The 24,984-nt window shown below is 45.1% G+C and overlaps 2 protein-coding genes across 6 annotated transcripts in view; one reads left to right on the forward strand and one right to left on the reverse strand.

Annotated features, from left to right (window-relative positions):
* Nucleotides 1-10: 10 nt before the first annotated feature.
* YBEY (ybeY metalloendoribonuclease) lies at nt 11-6,147 on the reverse strand. Of its 2 annotated transcripts, XM_079101337.1 has the most exons (5): nt 5,942-6,135; nt 5,266-5,563; nt 3,772-3,900; nt 1,505-1,573; nt 11-480 (listed from the first exon to the last, which is right to left on the reverse strand). In XM_079101337.1, the coding sequence occupies exons 2-5, from the start codon at nt 5,473-5,475 to the stop codon at nt 394-396; spliced, it is 495 nt and encodes a 164-aa protein (XP_078957463.1). In that variant the 5' UTR covers nt 5,476-5,563; nt 5,942-6,135; the 3' UTR covers nt 11-393. The 2 variants fall into 2 exon arrangements, with proteins under 2 accessions (XP_078957463.1, XP_078957464.1); XM_079101338.1 differs by lacking the exon at nt 1,505-1,573 and having other exon boundaries at nt 5,942-6,147.
* Nucleotides 6,148-6,284: 137 nt separating this feature from the next.
* The window catches only part of MCM3AP (minichromosome maintenance complex component 3 associated protein), a 43,361-nt gene continuing 24,661 nt past the window's right edge, over nt 6,285-24,984 (forward strand). For all 4 annotated transcript variants that reach the window (XR_013757400.1, XM_079101334.1, XM_079101335.1 and 1 more), the window contains exons 1-14: nt 6,285-6,742; nt 7,062-8,365; nt 8,597-8,817; nt 11,801-11,879; nt 12,130-12,271; nt 14,320-14,510; nt 16,113-16,252; nt 17,385-17,582; nt 18,076-18,344; nt 19,378-19,540; nt 19,949-20,109; nt 20,864-21,105; nt 21,433-21,638; nt 22,434-22,534. Coding sequence is in view for 3 of the 4 variants with exons in the window: in XM_079101334.1 (XP_078957460.1) it covers nt 7,162-8,365; nt 8,597-8,817; nt 11,801-11,879; nt 12,130-12,271; nt 14,320-14,510; nt 16,113-16,252; nt 17,385-17,582; nt 18,076-18,344; nt 19,378-19,540; nt 19,949-20,109; nt 20,864-21,105; nt 21,433-21,638; nt 22,434-22,534 (3,317 nt within the window). In the remaining variant the exon portion in view is untranslated. The remainder of the gene's footprint in view (nt 6,743-7,061; nt 8,366-8,596; nt 8,818-11,800; nt 11,880-12,129; nt 12,272-14,319; nt 14,511-16,112; nt 16,253-17,384; nt 17,583-18,075; nt 18,345-19,377; nt 19,541-19,948; nt 20,110-20,863; nt 21,106-21,432; nt 21,639-22,433; nt 22,535-24,984) is intronic.

Consider the following 24,984-nt stretch of genomic DNA (forward strand, 5'->3'; position numbering starts at 1 on the left):
GTGCAGGGTAGGTAAGACCCAGTACTCTCCTGCCTGTGCATCTGCAGGAGCTGCCTCTAGGAAGGAGAAAGCACAAGTGCTCTGGGCTGTGCTGTCCACTCCAAGCAGGTTGCAGGGGTGGACACGCTTTTTCACCAAAGCTCTTCAGTTCTGTGGAAGATTGGCAGAATCCACATGGGGTTTCGCTCACCTCCCTCAACTGTAAGGGCTTACGACTATTCTGCTTACAATGATGAAAACAATCTGTTGTGTTCCAAACAAAAGGATAGGCACTTCTCTGGTACTTCAAGAAACCAAGTTCCACTCCTAAAATTGGGCCTCAGCATGGGCTGGTGCCTCTGTGGCCCCAAGACAGCATGACCAGTGCAGCTACAGTCTGGAGCTCCCACTGCATCAGAAGAGGCCCCTGCTCAGGGGCTGGAGCCTTGTTCCGGTACGACGCATCAACTCCTCCAACACTTGCTGCTCCTGGCGGTACATCTGGAAGACAGGAACACTAGCTGGCTGGACTCCAGGACCCTCGCCCCACCTCCCTGACTCACCCAGGGGTCACCTTTTTGGATAGTCCCTCCCTGAAGCCCATGGTGGGCAAAGGCCCGGTGGACCTGGCCTTACAGCTCCCTCACAGACCCAAAGGCAGTGCCCAGTTCTGCACTCTTAGCCCGGCATTTGCCAGCAAGGCTGAAGAACAGCCTGAGAGCAGTCCGTGGGGTCAGGGAGTGGATGGAAAGGCACGGGATGAGGGAGGAAATGAGTGGGGTGGTGGGCACAGGAGGGGTGGTGAGAGAGGCAGTGGAGGGCCAGAGCAAGGTGTGGTGGGGGTAGGGGTGGCAGGAAATGTGCAGGAGGCTGGGGGCACAGAAGGGGTTGGGGGAGGAGCTAGGGCTGATCAAGCCAGCTTTTATCTCGACTTTTTTTTCATATATTTTTAGTTGTAGATGGACACAATGCCTTTTATTTATTTATTTTATGTGGTGTTGAGGATTGAACCAAGTGCCTCACATGTGGTAGGCAAGCCACAACCCCAGCCCAGCTTTTATCTTAATTGAAAAACGTTTTTTCAAGTCTTTGAGAGTAATGGACTGTTTGCTTACAAATTTAACCTGCATCAACCTGGTACTCAGACCAGCACAGAGCTTCATAAATGCAGTGCCCACCTGTGCTCTTAGAGGAAAAAGGTTGCCAATTCACTTTGTATGAGAGTCTCAATCCCTACTAAACTCAGTTTCCCACAGACAGATGTCTTCAGTTTCTTTCAGGAAGATTTCTAGACAATAAGCTTTCCAGGTGCATCAGTTACTAGGGCTCAGGGGGATTTAATTTCAGCCTGACTTTCAAAAGTGAACTCCAATACTGCTAGAAGCATCTGGGGTGCCCAATATTTAAAATAAACATTTGTGAGCCTTTTTTTTTTTTTTAATAAAGCATGGTTGGCTGCATAGCTCCTGCCTTGGACCACTGGGTGTGTGGGAGCAGCATGGCCTGGGCCTCTGCTTTCTCCTACCTCCTGCCACTCAGTCTCCGAGCTGTGTGTGAAGCCTAGAAGGTGACAGAGTCCATGGGTGGCTGTGACCTGTTGAAATAATTAAAAAGTCACTCAGGGAAGGTGCAATAGGAGCCTGCTTCTTCAGGTTCACCTCCACCTTCAAAGACTGTTTTTGGTAAGACCAAGCTGTCCTGGGTCATCCGCGAATGTAAGTACCCAGCCCAAGTTACTACCTGTGTTTTGTTTGTTTGTTTTTTGGGGGTGGAACTCTATCACTGAGTTTACATCCCAGTCCTTATTATTTACTTATTTACAAGTGTGTGCCACTGTGCCCAAGCTCTCTCCTGTTTTAAATGGGAACAACTCAGCAAATTCACACCACAAAAGTGGAGTGCTACTGGGGGCTGGGCACAGGTTGGGAAGGGGCAATCAGGACTGAACCGCCAAGAGCCTTGGGAGCAGCAGGTGATGATGGGCAGGAGTAGAGTTCAGCAGCCTGCCTTGTGGCATAACCTGCATCTTGGGAGGCTGAGGCAGGAATGTTGCTTGAAACCATGAGTTTGAGACCAGTCTGGGCGACTAGTGAGCCAGACCCCAGTTTTTTTTTTTTTTTTTTTTTCGGTGCTGGGGATTGAACCCAGGGCCTTGTGCTTGCAAGGCAAGTACTCTACCAACTGAGCTATCTCCCCAGCCCTAGACCCCAGTTTTAAAAATAAGTAAGTAAACTGGGCTTTATGGCCCATGCCTTTAATCCCAGCAACTAGAAAGGCTGAAGCAGGACAATTCCAAGTTAAAGGCCAGCATGGGCAACTTAGTGAGGTCCTGTCTCAAGAGAAAAAAGAAAAGGGCTGGTGGTTTAGCTCAGTAGTAGAGCACCCCTGAGTTCAGTACTGGGATAGGGGAAGTGGGTGAATAAGTGAATAAAGAGTTAAGTGGCAGAAGAAGAGGAAGTTTAAAGAAAGAGGGGTGGGTGGGCACGGGCTGGCCAACCACCCTGAGCTGAGGGCACAACCTGAACCCCTAGCTCAACCCCAGAGAGGGAAGGCCTCTGATTACTGGACACAAGAGTAAAACACAGGTCAGGGGCCTGCAGCAGACCCAAATTTTACTGATTTCTCCATGCAGAACTTTGGTGTAATAGCAGGGTAGGGGATGGGGGCCAGATGTGGGGTAGGTCTGGAGAGGGCCTCTGGAGGCAGAGTAGGGAGGCAGGTCTCTGACATGAGATGGCATGGGATAGAGCCAGAGCAAGACAGGTGAAGATGTGAGCTCATGGTGAGGTTAGAAACCCTCTTCTGAGCAGGTGGCAGCATTAGGATGTAGCTGCAACTTGCCTGAGGTCCCACAGGGTGGGCTTGGAGATCTGGGGCAGGCCAGGGGCTAGATGGGGTGAAGATCATAATTTCCCCTGAGGTGGGGCTGGAGGGAGAGGGGTTAGTCAAGGTGAGATGTCTTGGGGCTAGTGACATGGAGGCTAGGAGGGGAGGGCTGAAGGGAGGGTGCTGCTGGGATTCAGCCCCTAGCACAGCTGGCCTGGCCTATGCCTGTGAGGATGGGGTTCTAGCAGTGGTGGGCTGGTTCTCACTTGAGGAAAACAGGATATGCCTCAGGGAGGGCCCTGAGTCAAGGAGGGAACACCAGGGTACGGAATCTTCTAGAGATGTGGGTGGGACAGTGAAGGCAGAGGCCTAGGGCCACTGCCTTGGAGGGGCACAGCTGCTGGCCACAGAGTGCTGAAGCCTGCACTGGGCCACTTGATGTCACTTTCAGGAACAAAGTCTGCAACCTCCTCCCTGGCACACTGCATGAGAGAGCGCATGCAGGGTCTGAGCCACACCCTTCACACTGGGGTTCCTGGAAGTTCTGTTTCCAGTCACTCAGAAGCCCTAGGATGCCCCCAAAATTGCTCAGGTTGTGTCTGTTCTGTCAAAGGGAGCCATCTCAGCTGAATCTGTGGCACATTAACTATGACTCCATGCACACATCACTTCTCAGAAGCCTCTTTTCCCTTTGTTTTGTGTCAAATTGAGGAGAGACAATCTGGATGGTCCTGGGGCTTGCAACTTCCCTGTTTTGGGCAGCTTAATAAAAAGTTCATGCTGTAGGTTGGAGTCAGTAAAAGGCAGCCTGCTGATCTCTGGAGATAAAAGCCGAAAAGGCCCCCGGATGCTCGTCTCTCCATGTGTAGATTCTCCCATGGCAACCCTTTGTGTCCAGAGCACTAGCATGAACATAGGTCTCCTCAACCCCTCCCCGGGCTATGTGATGTCAGCATCCCCACTTACAGTCAGGATGTCGTAGTAATCCTCGTTTTCTTTGCACTGCTGAAAGATATACTCCACTCCTAGGAAAATGTCTCCCAAATTACAGTCATCCAGACAACCAGGTTGGGGAAGTTCACCTGCCTTTAGATTCTAAAAATGAGGAAACAGACTTAAGGACACTGCTTCGGGAACAGCAACCCAACCAGAAGAACCCAGCCCAGAGTCAGAGGTGCAGAGCACAAGGGCCTAAGGGGGTAGACTGCACAGCCACTACGCAAGTGACCTCAAGTGCTTCCACCTTGTCAACTGAGCTCCACCCCATTTCTTTTGTTTCTTCCAATGGGAAGTCGCACAGACACAGAACTTTGAGAGTTAAATCAGCAGCTCATTGACACATTTTATATTTCTATTCTTTCCACTTGCCATTTTTCCCTATACAGTCTTCCACACTCTCCCACAGAAAGACTGAAGACCAGTCCCTCAGCTGAGGACTGTTCCCATTAACCCAGTCATCTATGGCTGGATATTTAGGATGCTTCCATTTTTTTTTTGTCCTAAGGAAAATAGTAAGTGAATATTTTAACACTATACAGTTAGTATTTTATTTTCTTCCTTCTTTGAGTTCATTTCCTCAGGTGTGACATTAGTGGATTAGAGCATATATGTATATTTTAAAGGCTCTGGAAGCACTGTATGTTGACAAATTGTTTTCCAAAAGTGTTGCTCCAATTTACATTGTTAATAACAATGAATAAAGCCTTGTACTCACATAATGTAATTACCTGTAGCTACTACATTGTATCTGTTGAAAATACATGTCCTAGTTTCTCTTATTTTCAGTGTTATTTTCTTTCTTTCTTTTGTGTATGGTACTAGGGACTGAACCCAGGGTCACTTTACCTTTGAACTACATCCCGAATCCTTTGGAAATTTTTTTCTTTTGAGATAGGGTCTCACCGTGTTGTGGGGGTTGGCCTGCAACTTGCAATCCTTCTGCCTCAGCCTCCTGTGTTGCTGAATATCACTGTGACTGGCTCAGAGTTATTTTCATTTTTTGGGATCAAAACATGTTTATTTAGTCATACTAAAAACTGCAGAAGCATTTTACTTCTTTTTTTTTAATTTTTTTTTTTTAGTTGTTGAAGGACCTTTATTTTCAGCATTTACTTATATGCAGTGCTGAGAATTGAACCCAGTGCCTCACACATGCTGGGCAAGTGCTCCACCACTGAGCCACAACCCAGCCCAGCACTTTACTTCTTTAATTTGCTGATCACACTACAGGGAAGATGGTGGAGTTTAGTCACCTTTCCTTTTCTGCTTGGCACCTCCATGGTGGAACTGGGGCCTCTGGGGAGAGGCATGGCTCAATGGGTGCTGGTCAGACTGTGCTCTCCGCTTTTGTGTATTTTTGAAATTTTTCAAAATCAAAGTTACGAATCTTGTCTGTGATGCAATTAACATATGCGATGTATTCTGTTGGTGAGGTTGGACAAGAAGAGGAACATTTTTTACCTCATGAAATGGAAAAGAAAGCACATCGGTTGGGACATTTCTCTTTCTGTAGATCCTATTAATGTGCTGGATGCTCCTGTTGTCGACACAGACGATTCCCAGGTCGAATTTCTGGACTCCCAGGACGTCCCTCACTACCTCCATCCTCCTGCGAAGCGGCACCCTCCTGACAGGGACCGCTCGCTGCAGATTTCTAATCACCAAGCTCATTTCAGGGAGCGCGCAGCCCTCAGGGCAGTTGGCGGAACCTGCGGTTAAAGTTTTCAGGCAGCTCGTCAGTACCAGAAACGGACACGCTCTGTAAAAACGCACATGCAACACCATCGGTACTCCACATGCAACAGCATCGGTACTCCACATGCAACACCATCGATACTCCACATGCAACAGCATCGGTACTCCACATGCAACAGCATCGGTACTCCACATGCAACAGCATCGGTACTCCACATGCAACAGCATCGGTACTCCACATGCAACACCATCGGTACTCCACATGCAACAGCATCGGTACTCCACATGCAACACCATCGGTACTCCACATGCAACAGCATCGGTACTCCACATGCAACACCATCGGTACTCCACATGCAACACCATCGGTACTCCACATGCAACACCATCGGTACTTCATTTCGCGGAACTGTTGAACGAGTTCGAGGGAATTTACGTTTACCTAGGAAACCAGGGATCAGCGGAGAGCGGAGCGGCGGGCACGGACACGGCGGGCGGGGAAGGGGTCGGCGAACCAGTGCTCCCGGGGGCGCTCGGCGAGGCGGGCCCACGCCCGGGAGCGCCACGCCCCACGCCGGAGGCGGGTCCGCCAGCGCACTCACTGGGGCCGGGAGCGGCAGGCCCTGAGACGCACCGCCAGAGCCGGGATCAGCGGGCTCACGCAGTGGGCGGGCCGCTCGCAGGAAGCCCACCGGAAGTCGCAGAGCGGAACCTGAATGCGGCGGTCCGGGCGGACCAGCGCGACGCGGACCGGAAGTCGGTCCGCAGTGTTTTCTGTCCGTTGCCCCCAGCTGAGCGCCAGCTCCCGCGGACGAGGCTAGGGCCTTCGCTGGGGGACTCCGAGGGCCCAGAGCGGCGGGCGGAGGGGGACGAAGAACCGAGTGGGGCGGCGGCGGCCGGCCTGGGTGTCCCGCAGCAGGCTGTGGGCGCCGCCCTGCCAGCTCCCCCGCGCGGCCCGGCGCGCCTCTCCGGCGTCTCTAACCGTGCGCCGCCCGCCGAGCCGGCAACGCGGCCTGCTGGGTCCCCGCCGGCTCCTCCGCCGGAGGCCTCTACGCCAGGGCGGCCGCCAGCGCAGGAGAAAATACATTCCTAGGCCTGGGAGAAGTTTTCCGTGCTCCAGTTACTCTGAGAAAGATTGGATGGGCGGAAACTGTGAAACAGTAGCGTTTTCACAGTGTTACATTGTACTTCTCTGGCCCCGGAGGCGGAGACTCGGGCGAAGTTCCCCTTTAAGTAGAAAGGTGTAAGTAACGGCGTGCGTTCTTTACCAAGCGACTTTTCACTGACTTATCCACTCAGCAAAATAGATTTTTATTTTACTCTTAAAGGCTTTAGGCTTTAAACCTTTAAACTTCAGGCTTTAAACTTCTTCAACAAAGTACTTTATTTGTACCACCCTGTACCCCTGACCACCAACAAAAAGAATTTGTGAGATCTCAGTAGAAAATAAGGTTGTTTAGTCCTCTGCGTTGCCTGCCTTTTAAGTAATTATCCTTAGAGTTCAAGACTCTTGGTTTTCTAGCAGGACGTTCTGTGATGAGATCTGAATTTCTGTCTTTCAGCTTATCCTGAAGATGAAGAGACACTCCCTGATGCAACAGATTGTGTGAGGAAGGAGAATAATTTTGTGACTTAGTATTTATTGCCTTCTAATAATCAAAGATGAACCCAACAAACCCTTTCAGTGGACAGCAGCCTAGTACTTTTGTAGCATCTTCTAGTAGTTCAGTGGGAACATTTCAGGCCAAACCACCATTTCGGTTTGGTCAACCTTCTCTTTTTGGGCAAAACAGTACATTATCTGGGAAGAACACAGCATTCTCACAGGTACCCAGCTTTGTGACACCTTCCTCTTCAGTGCAAGCCTTTGGACTCACCCAAACCTCAAGTGCTGGACTCTTTTCTGGACCTGAAAACACACCTTTTGTAGCTGTCTCTGGGCCTTCAAGTTCATCTTTGCCTGGAAATGCAGGATTTAGTTTCAAATCACCCACCAGCCTTGGGGTTTTCCCAAGTACTTCTACTTTTGGATCAGAAACTGGAGAAATAGCAAGCTGTGGCTTTGGAAAAACAGAATTCAGCTTTAAACCTCTGGAAAATGCAGTGTTCAGACCAATACTGGGGGCTGAGTCTGAGCCAGAGAAAACCCAGAGTCAAATTACTTCTGGGTTTTTCACATTTCCCCATCCCATTAGTAGTGGTCCTGGAGGCCTGACTTCTTTTTCTTTTCCTCAAGTGACAAGTAGTTCAGCTACCAATTCAAATTTTACCTTTTCAAAACCAGTTAGTAGTAGTAATTCATCATCTGCCTTTACCCCTGCTTTGTCAAACCAAAATGTAGAGGAGGAGAAGAGAGGACCTAAATCAATTTTTGGAAGTTCTAATAGTAGCTTCAGTAGCTTCCCGATATCATCTTCTGGGTCTTTGGGGGAACCCTTCCCTGTTAGCAAAACAGGTGTCCGACCAGGGTGTGAAGAAGCTGTTTCCCAGGTGGAGCCACTTCCCGGCCTCATGAAAGGACTGAAAAGGAAAGAGGACCAGGATCGCTCCCCAAGGAGGCACGGCCACGAGGCAGAAGATTCAGACCCTTTGTCAAGGGGAGATCATCCTCCCGATAAACGACCTGTCCGCCTGAATCGACCTCGGGGAGGCACTTTGTTTGGTAGGACAATACAGGATGTCTTCAAAAGCAATAAAGAAGTAAGTCGTCTGGGCAACAAGGAACCCAGAAAGGAAGGTGGCTTTGTGGAGTCTGGGGAAAGTGACCACATAGCTATCCCAGGAGGGAGTCAGTCTGTCCTGGCACCTTCCCGGCTTCCAGGTGTGAATAAAGAGGAAGAAATTGAAGGCATAGATAAAAAAGAAGGTGAGTTCTGAAAATGTACAATGCAGAGTAAATCCTGCTGACAGGCTCTCAGTGAATTTCCTGGGTATTAGCTTGTTTTCTGTTAAGTCTTCTGTAAGTATTAGGGACCCTAACACAGTCTCTGGAGCAGGCCTTACATCCATGAACTTCTTTGCTTTTAGATGACTGGTACCCCTCTTGTTTGAAGGTGTTGCACTTGATGGTTTATGTTTCCATTGTCTGAACCCCTAGATTCTCTAAGGGGAACTATGCGTCAGAGTAAAAGAAGCGAGAGCACAGACAGTCTTGGGGGCTTGTCTCCCGCTGAAGTCACAGCAATCCAGTGCAAGAACATCCCTGACTATCTCAATGACAGAACTATTCTGGAGAAACACTTTAGCAAAATTGCTAAAGTGCAGCGCATCTTTACCAGGCGCAGCAAGAAGCTTGCAGTAGTGCATTTTTTTGATCATGTGAGTACTTCTGACTTGTAATTTGCTATTCCAGGTTTGACTTTTGTCACCTTTGAACTGCTTAAAAGTGACACATTCATCATTTCTTTGCTTGCTAGAACATAGAGAAAGCCTCAGATATTTCATTCTTAACCTGGAAAGGCTTGGATAGCACTGGGATTACAGGCATGTGGGCCAGACTCTTTGTTTATTTCATAACCTGGAATCTTGAACCCTTGAGGTCCCAAGGGAATGCAGTGCTCTAAGAAAGCTCTGAGTGGGCTGGGGTTATGGCTCAGTGATGGAGCGCTTGCCTAGCACATACAAGGCACTGAGTTTGATCCTCAGCACCACATAAAAATAAAGAAAGGTATTTTGTCCACCTACAACTAAAATAGTTAGAAAAAAAAAAGAAGAAAGAAAGAAAGCTCTGAGTGATTGGAACAGTCTAGTCCTCTGAAAGGCTTGGGAGTGGCTCCATAACCACATAGCACTTGAGTTTTCTGGTTTTGTTTTTCTTTTAATTGCTCACAGTACATGAACACTGTAAATATTCCAGTAATACAAAGAAAATGTGAAATCTCTTGTAATCCTGTCCTCCAGAAATAACTGCTCAGTTTGCACCAACTCTCAGCATCTATATGATCCATGGGTTGTAGGTTACATGCACAAATGCATTGGTTATGTTACACAGCTTTATATATTATTTTTTTCTAACTATTCTTATGGAAAAAATAAAGTTCTGTAAGTTTTTTTTTATTGTTGTTGTTGTTACTGGGGATTGAACCCATGGGTGCTTTACCACAGAGCTACATCCTCAACCCTTTTTATTTTTTTCACTTTGAGACAGGGTCTTGCTAAGTTGCTGAGGATCTCAAGAAGTTTCTGAGCCTGGACTCAAACTTGTGATCCTCCTGCCTTAGCCTCTCAAGTTGCTGGGATTACAGGCAGGTGCCCCTGTGCCTGGCTTTATAGGAATTTATAAAGTAGAAAGAAAGCATGTTTTCATAACTTTTTATTTACTTGTTTATTTATTTATTAATGCAGTGCTGAGGATTGTACCTAGGGCCTTGTGCTTGTGAGGCAAGCACTCTACCACATGAGCTATTTTCCTAGCCCCTATATATTTATTTTTAATTAATTAATTTTTTGGTACCAGGGATTGAACCCAGGAGTGCTTAACCACTGAGCAGTATCCCCAACTCTTTATATTTTTTATTTTGAAACAGGGTTTTGCTGTTGCTTAGGGCTTCACTCTGTTGCTGAGGCTGGCTTTGAATTTGTGATTCTCCTACCTCAGCCTCCTGAACTGCTGGGATTACAATGTGTACCCAGCTCTTTGTATTTTTTTTTTTTTTTTTTTAAAGACAGGGATTTGCACTTGACCATGCTGGCTTTGAACTCCTGGGTTCAAAAGATTCTCCTACCTCAGTCTCCCAGTAGTTGGGACTACAGGCATGCAACACTGGGCCCTTCTAATCTTAAGTATTTCCCAAGATCAATAACCAGTCTCTATTAGTGTGGGATTATATGCTACATGGCATTCTGTCCTGTTTATTTGCTTACTTAGCCATTTCTCTAGGTTTGGATATTTTTGTGCATGTATTTCTGAATAGTTTTTATCCTTTGTTTAAATCCCTGAGAGAGTAATTTTCAGTCAAAACATTCAGTTTTAGGAAGTTTGCTATTGATTTATTATTAAAATAATTTATTATCATTAATTATGTTCACAATGAAGTGCAGCCATACAATTATTTCCAGAATTTTTTCACTATTGTAAACAGAAACTCTAACCATTAAGCAGTAAGTCCATTCTGCTCATTGTAACCTGGTCTATTCCCTGGTAACCTCCAGTCTACTTTCTATCACTAAGAATTCACCTAGATATTTCATGTATGTTGAGTCATACAGAATTTGTCTTTTTGTGTGGCTTATGTCAGTTAGCATTCATAGTAGCATGTATCAGAACATTATTCCTTTTATGGGTGAGTAGTAGTCTATTGTATGCATGGACAACACTTTGTTAATAAAACACTGTGTTGATGGACATTGGGTTGCTTCCATCTTTGGCTTTTGTGGATAATACTGCTCTGATCATTAGTATGTAATTATATGTTTGAGTCCCTTTCTGCTTTCATTTTTGGGGGTATACTCTTGGGAGTAGAATTGTTGGGTCACATGGTGATCCTCATTTTAAAAAATGTTTTACCTATGTAATGAGCTTCTTAGGTGAACCTTAGATGTTTTATTACATAATGGACAAATAAATACATTGCCATTGTAATAATTTATTGATATGGATGAAGCTGATTCATCCATGTCTCCTGTCACCCAGTATGGTGCATATTTTTCTAGACATTGTATATCTATGTGTATACAATATGTACACGTAGGGTTTTGTGTGTGTGTGTGTGTGTGTGTTTTTTGGTACCAGGGATTAAACCCAGGGGTGCTTCACCACTGTGCGACATCCCCAGCTCTTTTTCTATTTTATTTAGAGAGCGGGTCTCGCTAAGTTGCTTGGGACCTTGCTAAGTTGCTGACTGGCTTTGAACTCTCAATTCTTCTGTCTCAGCCTCCTGAACCACTGGGATTACAGGCGTGTGCCACCATGCCAGGCTTGTGTGTGTTTTGTGACAAGTAGTATCTCATGTGTATCATCTTGTAGTTGATACTCCTTTTGTGCTTAAGTGTGATATGGCAATCTTTCTGTCTCTCTGTATAAAACCAGCTGATGAGATTCATTTCACCAAATGCCAGAGGCCAAGTTCATATGTTATTTCAAAAAGGAGAAGTTCGGATACATGCTTGTGTGATAGGAAGGGACATGAAGGCTATGGCAGCCACAATCGGAGATAGAAATGAGGCAGAACATTGGTGGAAGGAAGCATTGTTGGCTCCTTTTCATCTTTAAGTGATCTGTTCCTGCTGTCCTGAAGTCTTAAGCCTAATGTTCTCTTCTCCCCTGCTGTCCTTATACTTGTGGTACTTTACTGTTTTTCAGGCATCTGCAGCCCTGGCAAGGAAGAAGGGGAAAAGCTTACATAAGGATGTGGCTATCTTTTGGCACAAGAAGAAAATAAGTGAGTTTTCAGTTATTCTTGTGAAGGTCTGATGCTCTGTGCAAGTTCTTTGACCTGTGAATGTGAGTCCTTTCCTTAACACCAGTGGGAAGGCTGACTCCAAGTGGATCCTTGTGTCCCATAGTTGTTTCTTCTTTCTTAACTTCTTGTGACAATCATAAAAATAATGCTTTCTTAAAAAGAAGCTGAGAAGTCCAACGTCAGGAGATCTGTGATGGTGTGAACTCTGTTCTGACTTCTGTGTCCCCAGGTCCCAATAAGAAACCCTTTTCCCTGAAGGAGAAGAAACCTGGTGATGGCGAAGCCAGCCAGGGAACAGAGGGTGCATCCTTTCAGCACTCCCCGCTTGGCAAGCCCACGGTGAGGCCTGCTGTTGGAGGCCTGAATAAAAGGTGGGCCTGGTCTCTTCTGCTGACCACATTCAAGGATCCATGGGGGATATGGCCGTCTAATGACATCTGAGTAGTGGCCAAGGGACCAGAGGGGAGGGGAGGAAACAAGAACTAGTTGCCAGCGACTTCTGGAACTGGAGGGCAGGGGTCCTTCTGAAGAGCCCCCAACCTGGATGAGCAGTGAGGAGACTCTGGGATGGCAGGTTTTTGCAGGACTGGGTCCCAGCTGGGACCGGAGAGTGGGTTTTCTACATTTGGAACTTCCCAGCTGCAGGGCTGGTTCTGTCTCACAGACCAGGAACTGAGAAGCCCTCATTTGGGGTGGGCCTGGTTTCCATCCCGGTGTGTTCCTGGGAGAATCTCATCACAAAACTGCTGTGGTCTGGCCTGGTCTGGTTTTTCAGCCCCGGCTATGGGAGTCCTGGGGGTTATTTCCTGGTCAGGAGGCTGCTCACTTAGGGTGGCAGAACTTCTGTCTGCACAGAAGGGTGCCTGCCCCATGGGGCTCATGGAGTGAGTGCCCTTGTGCTGGTCACCATCTGTGCTTGTCTTGCTCCTTCATGTCCCATGAGGTTACCTATAGGCCCCCTGAAATGCTACTGCATATCCATAACTTTTCCCATTGAGACATGTAACTGGCTGTAATAACTGCATTCTTAATAAGGATTCATACAGCTTCCGTAGGACTTCTTACAGGTTTCTGTTACTGCAGTGAAGGGACTGCTCTCTCCTTGGGCAGCCATATGTTGGCCTGAGCATGGTTCCCTCCATCATGTGCCTGCCGTGTCTATATGGGGAACTCTTTTCCAGGGGCTGTTCCTCTGGGCTTGTGGTCTGAGAGAGCTGACTGACTCCTGTCCTATTTACAACTGGGCCTGCTTCAACAGGTCTCTGCCTTAATCTTTCTTTTCTTTTGGCTAATTCATTGTCCTCATTGTATTGTATTTATTCATTTTGCAGTACTGGGGATTTAACTCATGGCCTCATTCATGTTGAGCAAGCGCTCTATCACTGTCTCCAACTGTCTTTCTTCTTCTTTTTTTTTGAGAAAGGGTCTCATTAAATTGTCTAGACTGGCCTCAAACTTGTGATCCTCCTGCCTGTGCCTCCTAAGTAGCTGGGATTATGGGTGTGGCCACACACTGTGCCAGGTTCACTTTCCATTTCATGATTAGCAGTTTAATTGCTGACTTGATTTTGATTTTGTCTTTCTTGCTCAACCAGTCTTACACCGTCTTTGGCATTTAAGTTTAGAAAATATTGAAATCCAGCTAGAAAATAGGGAAGCTGAGAGTGAGGACCCATGCTGCTTACTGTGTCCTTCTACAGAAATAGTCAGGTCTTACAGTATGTAGGCAGAGTACTTCCTTATGGCATTAGAGCTTTGTTTTTCTCCAGAATGAATTACATTTGTTCGAGAGAGAAATATTTATTTTAACTGTTTAAATTAGTTCATTTCATCTTTAAAAACATGAAATATTTCAAAAATTATTTAAAAACCAGTAAATCATTATTATATTACTTTTGTGTTCATAATCCACTTTTTTCCCTCTTGAGATGAGCTCTTGCTATGTTGCTCAGGCTGGTCTCAAACCTCTGGGCTCTAGTGATCCTCCTGCCTCCCTTCCAAATAGCTGGACTACTGGTGTGTGCCACCATGTCTGCCTCACTTGCTGCTTTTTTCTCTTTTTCTGGTATTGGGGATTGAACCCAGGGTACTATAGCGTGGAGCTATATTGCCAGCCCTTTTTATTTTTTTTTTTAGAAAGGGTCTTGCTGAGTTGCTGATATTACAGACGTGCTACTGTGCCTGGCCTTGCTTCTTTTTCATTAAAAAAAAGAAAACTTTTCCTTTTCTCATCACCAGTTTTATCAAGGCTCATCTCATTTTAGAGCTTTCTCAGCTTTAGAGGACCCTAAAATCTTGACAGGTTTGGAAATGGAAAATTTACAAGAGCCCTTAATGTGTTTTGTTTTGTTTTATTTTATTTTATATTTTATCTTATTATTTACTTATTTTATTTTATTTTTTATTTTATTTTTTGTAGCTCTCCAGTGAAGAAGCCAAGTCTTCTAAAAGCTCACCAGTTTGAGGGAGACCCGTTTGATTCTGGGTCTGAGGGCTCTGAGGGCCTTGGACCATCTGTGTCATCCCTCAGTACCCTGATAGGCACTGTGGCTGAGACATCTGAGGAGAAGTACCGCCTGCTTGACCAGAGAGACCGAATCATGCGGCAAGGTGTGGTGCATTGTGAGGGTCCAGAGTCCATGGCAAGGTTGTGGTGAGGTGGCTTCCCAGAAGGGAAGCATCCCTTTCCATGGGCTTCACTGGCCTTGAGTTTCCGGGTTTCTGATGTGCCACATCTGCTTTTTACTATCTATCGGTCTTCCTGGGTTGGGTGCTGTGTGTGTATCTGGTAGATAAATGTGTTTGCAGACATATGCATGAAATAGTGGTGAGAGGATGCAGAGGAGCTGCTTGTACTGGTGGTTAGCAGAGAGGAAATTGTGTTCCAAGCACAGTTCCCCCTGTGGAATGTCGAGCTATGTAAATGTGTTGCCTTCAAAGTATTCATTAATGTGAAAGAGATAGTGACCAAACATGTAAATATGAATATGAATATGCAATTTTTTTTCTTAAATTTCAGCTTTAGGAGTTTCTTTTTTCTTTTTCCTCAATTTTATGTTATTTTATTTTATTTCTTATTTTGGTTCTGGGGAATTGAACCCAGGGGTGTTTATCCATTGAGCCACATCCCTACCCCTTTTTATTTTTATTCTGAGACAGAATCTTCCTAAGTCCTGAGGGCTGTATTAAGTTACTGAGGCTGGCTTTGAATTTGTGATCCTCCTACCTCAGCTCATGAGTAGCTGGGATTACAGGCATGTGCCCACCAAGCCTATTTAAGAGTTTTCTTTTTTTTAAAGAGTTTTATTTTCTTTTCTTTCTTTTTATTTATTTTTTTTATTTTTGGTACCTGGAATTGAAGTCCATGGGCATTTAACCACTGAGCCACATCCCTAGCCTTGGAGTTTTCTTTCTTAAAAGCAGTGAATTGGAATAACACAGTATTTCCTTAACTCAGTAATAAAAGCTGCTGTCATATATCATTGACATGGTGATTTTTATATGTCAAATGAAATTATTACTAGGTGTTAGATTTTTTTCAAAATAAAAATAAGATTACATTTTGAGTCATGAAGTTATTGCACTCTATTTCACTTAAAAGATACATTTAGTCTGGGCACGGTGGTGCATGCCTGTAATCCTGTGACTCGGGAGTTGAGGCAGGAGGATGGCAAGTTCAAGACCAGCCTCAGCAATTTAGGCCCTAAGTAACTTTGTGAAACACTGTCTCAAAAATAAATAAAGTAAAATTTAAAAAAGGATGGGTTGTAGCTCAGTCATAAAGTACCCCTGGGTTTAATCCCCAATACTAATAAACAAACAAACAAACAGAAAATATTAACATTAACAACAAAAAGAATAATAAAAGCAAATAAACTTTTTAAAGGAAAAAAAAAAGAGAATCACAGAACACTAGTGGTACATCTAGCTTTGAGTGGGGGGGTGCCCATCTTTAGTCTGCAGTGAAGTTCTGTTGACTGTTGGAGAGGCCTGGACCCAGCGGGGGGGAGGGGGGTCTTTCTGATCCTTGAGGCCCACTGTCTGTCAGGATAGGCCATGTAAGTCCCTTTTTCTGATGGATTTTAAAAATATTTCCTTTGTAATTTGTGTTTTAAGCATTTTTGTCTTTCCTTTTGTTATTATAAAAATACAATTCTGTGAGTTTTCAGTAACTATGTGGTGTATCCTTACCTTTTACTTGACATCACTTAGCTCGGGTGAAGAGGACCGATCTGGACAAAGCGAGGACTTTTGTTGGGACGTGCCCTGACATGTGTCCTGAGAAGGAGCGGTACATGCGGGAGACCCGGAGTCAGCTTAGTGTTTTTGAAGTGGTCCCAGGCACTGACCAGGTGGGACTCTAGGCTCCCCTGCTCAGCAGGGGTTGGAGGTGGGGGTGTGTAGGGCAGGGATGGGGAAGGCTTGTTCTTTTGTGATTTCGGTACCTGTGGATACTTGATCTGAGTGTTTGCTTTTTTTGGATGGTGTGGGCCTTTGTGCTATTAATAGTTATGTTAAGCTGTTTTGTATTGATGTGTTAACTAAGTAGTTTTTGTGTATTACAGCTAAACCACATCATACTTGATGCAATAAAGTATAGATGTAGGTTTATTTTTTTAAAAAAGAAAGGTAACAAAGTTTATTAGAAGGAAAAAAAAAAAGGAGGGGAGATACTCCCAAGGAAGAGAATGGGTCATCTTGGAGAAGAGTTCTACCTAGATGTAGGTTTTTCAACTGGATTGAAATTTTATTTTTTCCCTTTTTAGAGTTTTATTCCTGCCCTTTTTTGTATTTATGTTCTACGTGGAGATGAGGATCTAGATTCAATTTGTATCTTTTCCTGAGCACTTTCCTGTTAGGAGGATCTCTTCATAAGCATTTCTGAATGAAGCATATGTGTCATTACGTAACTCTGTCAAAATTGCCCATTTTTGCAGTCCGTACATAGACTGTTTCTAAGTTTTCTGTTCCATTAATAATGTTGTTTGGCATCTGGTGTGCAATGCATCTATGGTATTTTGATTATTTTCTTCAGCTTTGATCCTAAGCATTAAATCACTGCACCAGAGGGTCTGGCCTTTCTAGAACTTGTGTTAGCACACGTTCCCCAAAAATCTGCACCAGTCTAGATCATTTGGCTCTTCAGGTTTTTACATTTTTAATTAAAAAAAAATTTTAAGAAGGCGGGGCATATAGCTCAGAGGTACATCTGGGTTAAATCTCTAATAACACACAAACACACACACACAAATCTTGACCCTGAAACTCTCGAGCTGTGTGGCCTTGGCAACCATTTTGAACCTCAGTTCATCTTTATTTTTTGGATATGGGGTTGAAACCAGGGGTTCATTTAAAAAGTGTATTTAGTCATTGATCTTGTGTGAGTCCATGCATGATTTCCCCCTTGATTTAAGGAACAATTGTGCCGGGAGGTGGCCCCAGCACCTGCCACACAAGTGACTTGTCCCTGCTTTGTATTCCCAGGTGGACCATGCAGCAGCTGTGAAGGAGTATAGCCGGTCCTCAGCTGATCAGGAGGAGCCCCTGCCACATGAGCTACGGCCTTCTGCAGTACTCAGCAGGACCATGGACTACTTGGTGACTCAGATCATGGACCAGAAGGAAGGCAGCCTGCGGGACTGGTACGACTTCGTGTGGAACCGCACACGGGGCATACGGAAGGTATCAGCTGCCTCTGGTCTGGAGACCAGGAAATGCGTGTGTGTTCCAGGCAAACTGGGGCACTTTCATTTCATTCAGCATTTTTTTGTTTGTTTATTTGTTTGTTTGTGGTACCTGGGATTGAACCCAGGGGTGCTTAACCACTGAACCACATCCCCAGCCTTTTTCATTTCGTATTTTGAGACAGTGCCTCGCTAAATTGCTGAGGCTGGCTTTGAACTCACAATCCTGCCTCAGTCTCCCAAGCCACTGGGATTACAGGCTTACTCAGATATCTTAATCTAAAACAAACTTTTATTTAAGCTGTTGTGAAATCCTCTTAAAATGTGCTTCATGGACTTGGTTTAAGTTGAAAAGTGAGTAATTCAGTGGTGATAAGCATGGATTTTCTCATAGTTGGTTCTTTGCAGGGGAAGTGTGTGTGAGGAGCATGTGAAAGTGTGAGCAATGAATGTGGGTGTGTGTGTGTAATCCTCCCCTCCCCTGTGGCCAGGACATCACACAGCAGCACCTCTGTGATCCCCTGACGGTGTCCCTGATAGAGAAGTGCACCCGATTTCACATCCACTGTGCCCACTTCATGTGTGAGGAACCCATGTCCTCCTTTGATGCCAAGATCAACAATGAGAATATGACCAAGTGCCTACAGAGTCTGAAAGAGATGTACCAAGACCTGAGGAACAAGGGCATCTTCTGTGCCAGTGAGGCTGAGTTCCAGGGGTATAATGTTCTGCTCAATCTCAACAAGGGGGACATCCTGAGGTGAGTTTTCTGATTGACAAGCTGGCCTTTGATTTGTGAAAAGACAAGATTTAACTTGGAAAAGAGGCTTTAAGATTGCAGTAGCTGACAGTGCCGGGCTCTGTCTGCTAGGAAACACTAGGTGACAGTAGTACACCCTGGTCTGGGATGTCACTGCTGAGCTGCGCTGGAAGCAGAGCAACAGGGGCATGCCCTGTACCAGCATATCTCACGCAGAGAACTTTTCTCCTCTTCAGTGAGAAAAAATAAAGATGAGGGCCTCCTGATTATACAGGTAGTGAACCAGGACAGGGAAGCCCACATGTCCTGTTAGAGTTGTTAGCTATTTGTTTTTTCCAGATAGTTCAGTCAAAGGTCTAAGAAGGAGGAAAACATTGTGAAACAAAATGGTAAGTATAGTGTTAAAAATGAAGGAATTTTAAACCCCAGTTTGATATGTAAGTAGACCTTTATCTGATAAATACGCCAGAGTTCTCTGGGCCAAGTTTTGAGTGGGTAAATGAACTCAGTGGTGGCTATTGTCTTCTAGTTTCAAGATTCCCTTATTTATGGTGAGATTCTTTCTTAACTTAGTATTTTGTCCAAGAACCTTGTAGAACATCTAGATGTGTGAGTAGTTACGTTTTAAAATTAAGCCTTGCAGACAAGCTGGCAATGGAAAATGGCTGTGCTATGTTTTCATATATGATAATCATTTTTTTCTATCTTGAATAGTTTGGTCAAATTGATTTATTTTTGAAAATAACGACTTTGTTGTTATACTGCTGGCAGTGAGTAAGCATTACTTTAAGATAACTTTTGATGATTCCTAAATCGTTGCTTGAATCATTGTACTTTATCCTTTTAAAGAAAACCTTATTGATCCAGCCCCAGAGAGGTAGGCTCTGAAGTCAGGAAACAGAATTCAGTGGCACACATCACCATGAGACCCTCTTTCTCAGTATTGTTGAAATCTAGTTATTTATCAGATCTATCTATCTAGAAATGTTGTTTAATTAAAAGCAACACTCTGAACATTTTGTCTCTCTAACAGAGAAGTGCAACAGTTTCACCCTGACGTTAGAAACTCCCCTGAGGTGGATTTTGCTGTCCAGGCTTTTGCTGCATTGAACAGTAATAATTTTGTGAGATTTTTCAAACTGGTCCAGTCAGCTTCCTATCTGAATGCGTGTCTGTTACACTGTTATTTCAATCAGGTAAGTAGAACAACTGCTTGTAGCACTGGAAGGAAGAGGTTGTACATGTGGTGCTGAAGCATCTCTCTGCTCTGGAACTCTTCCAAGCAGGCTCTAGCTACCTCTCCTGGAACCTGCTGCAGTCTTTGAGGGACTTGTGGTGGCTTGGGATTGGCACCATTGATTGCTGCCAAGGGAAGTGTGCAGTGTAAATGCTTACTGTGGCTCAGAAAAGAGAGATCTTGAGCATGGCAGCCAGGTTCAGCATTGTCATCTTTCATGCAGACAGAAACCAAAAAGCAGAGATCCCATACCACATGCACAAAATCCTAATTTTGAAATTCTCAGCATTTTTAATCCAAATGTTGGGGGTGAGGCCGGTTAAGTGGGGTTGACTGTTGCCTTTGTTTAACTGGCTTCCCCTTTCAGATCCGCAAGGATGCTCTCCGGGCTCTCAACATTGCATACACGGTGAGCACGCAGCGATCTACTGTCTTTCCCCTGGAGGGTGTGGTGCGTATGCTGCTGTTCAGAGATTGTGAAGAGGCAACAGACTTCCTCAACTATCATGGCCTCACTGTTTCTGATGGGTAAGGACTGAAACTGAAACTGTGGGCTTTGCTCCCTTTCCATTTTTCTTTTTAAATTCCAATAAAGGACTGCAAAGTGTCAGTTGCTTGCCAGATCCCAGAGAAGGCATGTTCTACCTGCTGCTTTCCTGACGTATAGCTGGGAAGTATTCTCAAAGTCACATGATGTTGGTTGTCAGACTGGGGTTTAGACCAAGTTCTTTGTAACTCAAAAGTCAGTGCTCTTCATAAATTACCAGAGAATCTAAAGATAGAATTTAGGAACCTTCCTATTCTGTTTCTTTAAGATAGGGGCTCACCCTTGAGTGACCACTGCCTGCTTCTGATGGTTGAGATGGAGATAGCAACAGGCCAGGCCAGCGTGCTCTCCTCTATCTTCCAGTCAGTATTCTGAGACCATGACAAAATTCACAAACCCTCTTCCAGCAGTTGGTATCATTATACTCAACATCCTGCGTTGGGGGTTTCCCCAGCCCCTTCCTCCTGCAGCTTTTTTCTCCAGGTCTGTTTTCCAGGAGGCAAGCACCTTCCATTCTTGAGACAGGAGCATGTGTTGTCCCATGTGTGCTAGACTGGGTGGTTATGGAGGCTGGTGGCAGTGGTTACTGTGATCTGTGCCTTCCTCTCATCTGCATCTGGCCTTGAGAACACAGAATAAGGTTTGGGTTTCTGGCATTGCAACTAGACTTGGGAAGATGAAGCTGCCATCTTCCTTGAGTGACACCTCTCTGTGGGCTCTTTGTGGTCTGGGTAGCTGTGTCGAGCTGAACAGGTCTGCATTCCTGGAACCAGAGGGATTATCCAAGGCCAGGAAGTCAGTGTTTATTACCAGGAAGCTGACGGTGTCGGTTGGGGAAGTTGTGAATGGAGGGCCGTTGCCCCCAGTTCCTCGTCACACACCCGTGTGCAGCTTCAACTCCCAGAACAAGTACGTCGGGGAGAGTCTGGCCGCAGAGCTGCCCATCAGCACTCAGAGACCCAGCGTGGATTCACTGGGTGAGTGAAGCTGCACTGCATTTTCCTCTAGGAAGCCTCTCCACGCCTAGAAGCACCTTTCTTACTTTGGGGCCTGGAGGAGTGGCCCTCGGCTTGGCACTCAGGTATATTTCTCTTCATCTGGACATAGGAGTTCTGAAGCACCCTGACACCACAGTACTGTTTTGTACATGAAGCTGTATACCGTCAGGGGTCCCATGGGTATTTTCAGGGAGAGCAGGCCAGTCCTTGGGTTCTGTTTGGCTGTCCCTGCATAGAGATGACTGTGTACCTGGTGCTGTTACTGTGCATCTGCAGCAGCACGTTTTCCTGTGTCCTTTCTTTCAGGTGATGGGAGAGGAGAAGAATGTGGGGCAGACCTGGATGTGCCACCACAGGGTCTCCTTCCGCAACCTCTTCCAGCCCCCACACCCTCACCTGTATCTCTGCCTCATGTCCCACCACCAGCCCCATCTGTGGCACCCAGTCTCTTCCAGTCCTCCGTGCAGTCTGAGCTGTTGCCTCCAAAGCCTGCTCCTGTGTACTCTGATGCGGTAGGGAATCTTCTAGGTCAGGGCTCTGAGAAGCCCAGTATGCACAAATGTCTTCGGCCTCCACTGCCCTGTGTCAGGGTGCTGTGTTGCCTGGTCTTACAAGAGAGGAGCCAAGTAGAGTGGAGGATGGTATCTGCCCATGGTCACGGCTTCATGTGGCAGAGCTGAGCCTGACACCTCCAGGCTAACTTTAGAGCCCCCATCTTCACCTGCGTAGTCAGAGCAGTCCTTCAGTGCTTCCTACCACAGTGTCGACCTGAGCCTGTGCCTTTGTGGTCTGGCTGAAGTCAGCACCTACTCATTTGAGATGGCCAGGCTGACCATCACCTGTGGGATTATAAGAGTGCTGTGTGCCCGTGGACAAGGGGTATCCAGGGAACTAGTAGGGCCTATTCACTGCACAGGTGTGGGACTTGAATGTGTCGTCCTGGCTGTTCAGGGGCAGGCACTGGGCACTAACCACGTGGGGGGAGTCAGGGAGTCCTGAGGGGGGTGGGCATAAAGAACCACCACAGAAGTTGAGGATGTTTGATGTGGAAAAATGAAGATGAATTGGAGCACAGTTGGGGCCATCTGAAGGGTGGTCATCCAGCAGGCTTGCCTTGGCTTCTCCCTCTGGAAGGCACCTTCCTGTTCCTCAGAGACCTCTCCTGAAGCAGCGTGACTGATCCCATGATAGGGGTCATTCGCTTTGTTAATAGATGCCTTAGGACAGTGTCCACTGACATGGTCTTACTCAAGATTTCTGCCCTGGGTGGGATGCTCCATTTGGCTCCTGTGCTGGTCTCTCCATAGGACCTTGCGCAGGTGGTGGAAGAGCTCATCCAGGAGGCTCTTCAGAGGGACTGTGAGGAAGTGAGCTCGGCTGGGGCAGCTTACGCAGCTGTCGCTCTGGGGTGAGTGACACCAGTTGCTGCCTTCTGCTGTTCGTCAGCTGTCTGCTCCTGGGGCACACTTGTTGCTCCTCAAAGCTGTGCTCTTCTTGCGGGGTCTGGGCAAGCAGCCTCGAGGCTCGTAGTGCTGGTTTCAGGGACTTCTGAGCCTTCCACTCTAGACAGGTGCTAGTTCTTACGTTCTTGTCCTGCTGTCTCTCATTAGCATGTAATATTCATTTACACATGCTTTTTGAGGAACAGTTTATTAAAATTTATAAATTAAATCCGTTTTTCTTTAAACATCTCAAAATTCCAATAAAGTAAAAATTAGTTCTTTCCTTGTTAAAAGTTAGAAGTATCTAATTTTTCTCAATCTAGTTTCAATGAATGTAATAAAGTTTTTCTAAGCTCTTAAGCAATTTTTGTAAAGTGAGCTACATATCTTTTAAAAATCCAAGTGTACATGATGTTGCATAATGATAAGAAAAGATATTATTTTGTCTGTATAAAATGCAGCTACGTGGCCCAGGTGTGGTGGCACGCACCTGTAATCCCAGCGATTTGGGAGCTGAGGCAAGAGGACTGCAAATTCAAGGCCATCCTGGGAAACTTAGTGAGATCCTTTCTTCACTAAAATGAAACAGGCTGGGGTATAGTGTTGGAGCACTTCTGGGTTCAATCCCCAGTACTCCTCCCCACCTGTTCCCCCAGTACATATAGAAATGAATAAAATACAGCTACCTGAGGCAGGAAGATCACTTGAAACTACAAGTTCAAGACCAGCCTGGGCAACATATTGAGATTCCATCTCAAAAAAAAAAAAAAAAAAAAAAAAATTACATAAAAGAATTGACACTGTCTATATGTTTCTTAATTTTTTTTTTTTCTTTCTGAGGTGGGGTCTTGAACTCCTGGGCTTAAGGGATCCTCTTACCTCAGTCTTCCAGGTAACTGTGACTGTAGGTGCATGTTGTCATGCTTGGTTGATTCCATTTTTTTTTTTTTTAATCCTAGAATTAAGATATAAACTTCCTAATTCTTTTTCTTTGTTGTTATTGAGGATTGAACTCAGGGGTATTCTATTACTGAGCTACACCTCCAGCCCTTTTTAAATTCTTTTTTTGAGACAGAGTCTTGCTGGCCTTGAACTTTTGATCCTTCTGCCTCAGCCTCCCAAGTAGCTGCAATTATAGGTGTGTGCCACCAGGGTGCTATTTGATGAAACTAAAAAAGCTATTTCCATGGGCTTATTTATTTGTGGTACTGGGAATTGAATCCAGGGTTGCTTACCAGTGTGCTACATCCCTATCCCTTTTCTATTTTTAATTTTGAGATAGGGTGTTGCTAAATCGCTGAGGCTGGTCTTGAACTTGTACTCCTTCTCCTGGCCTAAGCTTCCCAAATTGCTGGATTATAGTCATGTGCTACCACACTTGGAAGAGTTTTGTAGTATTATCTCTTAAGTTTAGGTTTTTGATTCATTTTATTTCATTTTTGTGTGTGGTGTAAGATACGGGTCCAACCTCATTCTTTTGACAGTGGATATCTTGTTTTCCTAATACCATTTGTTGAAAAGACTTCTTTCCCCATTGACTGGTCTTGGCAACCTTGTTGAAAATCATTTGAACGTACACATGAGGGTTTCTTTCTGTGTTCTACTTCACTGGTCTTTTTGTCTGTCCTTACACCAGTACTACCTTGTTTTGGTTAATGTAGCTCTGTAATAAGTTTTGATACTGGAAAGTGTCCGTCCTTTAATTTTGTTGTTCTTGTTTTCTCAAGGCTGTTTTGCTACTTGGGATTCCTCGAGATACCATTCTAATTTTTTTTTTTTTGGTGGTGCTGGGGATTGAACCCAGGGCTTTGTACATGTGAGGCAAGCACTCTACCAACTGAGCTGTATCCCCAGCCTCCAATGCCATTCTAATATTAGGATGCATTTTTCTATTTCTGCAAAAAATGCTGTTGGATTTTGATAAGGATTGCACTGAACCTATAGATTAGTTTGGGTTGTATTGTCATCTTAATATTAAATTTTCTAATCCATAAACATGGGCTTTCTTTTTACTTTTTTAGGTCATCCTTAATTTTTTTCAGCAGCGTTTTAATAGTTTGCAGTGTACAAGCCTTTTGCCTCCTTGGTGGAATTTATTCCTGATTATTTTTAGGCTACTTATAAATGGAATATTTTCTTAATTCCATTTCAGGTTATTCATTGCTTATGTATAGAAATAGTACTGATTTTTGCATATTGATTTTTTTTTTTTCAGTGCTGGTATCAAATCCAGGGTCTTGTGCAGGCCAGGCAAGCATACTACTGAGATATGTCCTCTGTTCACTGTATATTGATTTTTATCCTCCAACTTATTGAGCTTCTTTATTAGAATTCCTAGGATTTTTTTTATATAAGATCATGTCATGTGTGAATAGACATAGTTTTATTACTTTTCCAATTTGGATGTTGCTTATTT

This window comes from Sciurus vulgaris, assembly GCF_902686455.1.
Source record: "Sciurus vulgaris genome assembly, chromosome: 10".
Taxonomy (NCBI): Eukaryota; Metazoa; Chordata; class Mammalia; order Rodentia; family Sciuridae; genus Sciurus; species Sciurus vulgaris.

Coding starts and splice junctions, on each gene's coding strand:
- YBEY (XM_079101337.1), bottom strand. CDS start 5,475: ATGAGCTTGGTGATTAGAAATCTGCAGCGAGCGGTCCCTGTCAGGAGG. Junction 1,574..3,771: donor ATTACTACGACATCCTGACT/GTAAGTGGGGAT, acceptor TTATTTCAACAG/GTCACAGCCACCCATGGACT. Junction 481..1,504: donor CGGAGACTGAGTGGCAGGAG/GTAGGAGAAAGC, acceptor CCTGTCTTCCAG/ATGTACCGCCAGGAGCAGCA.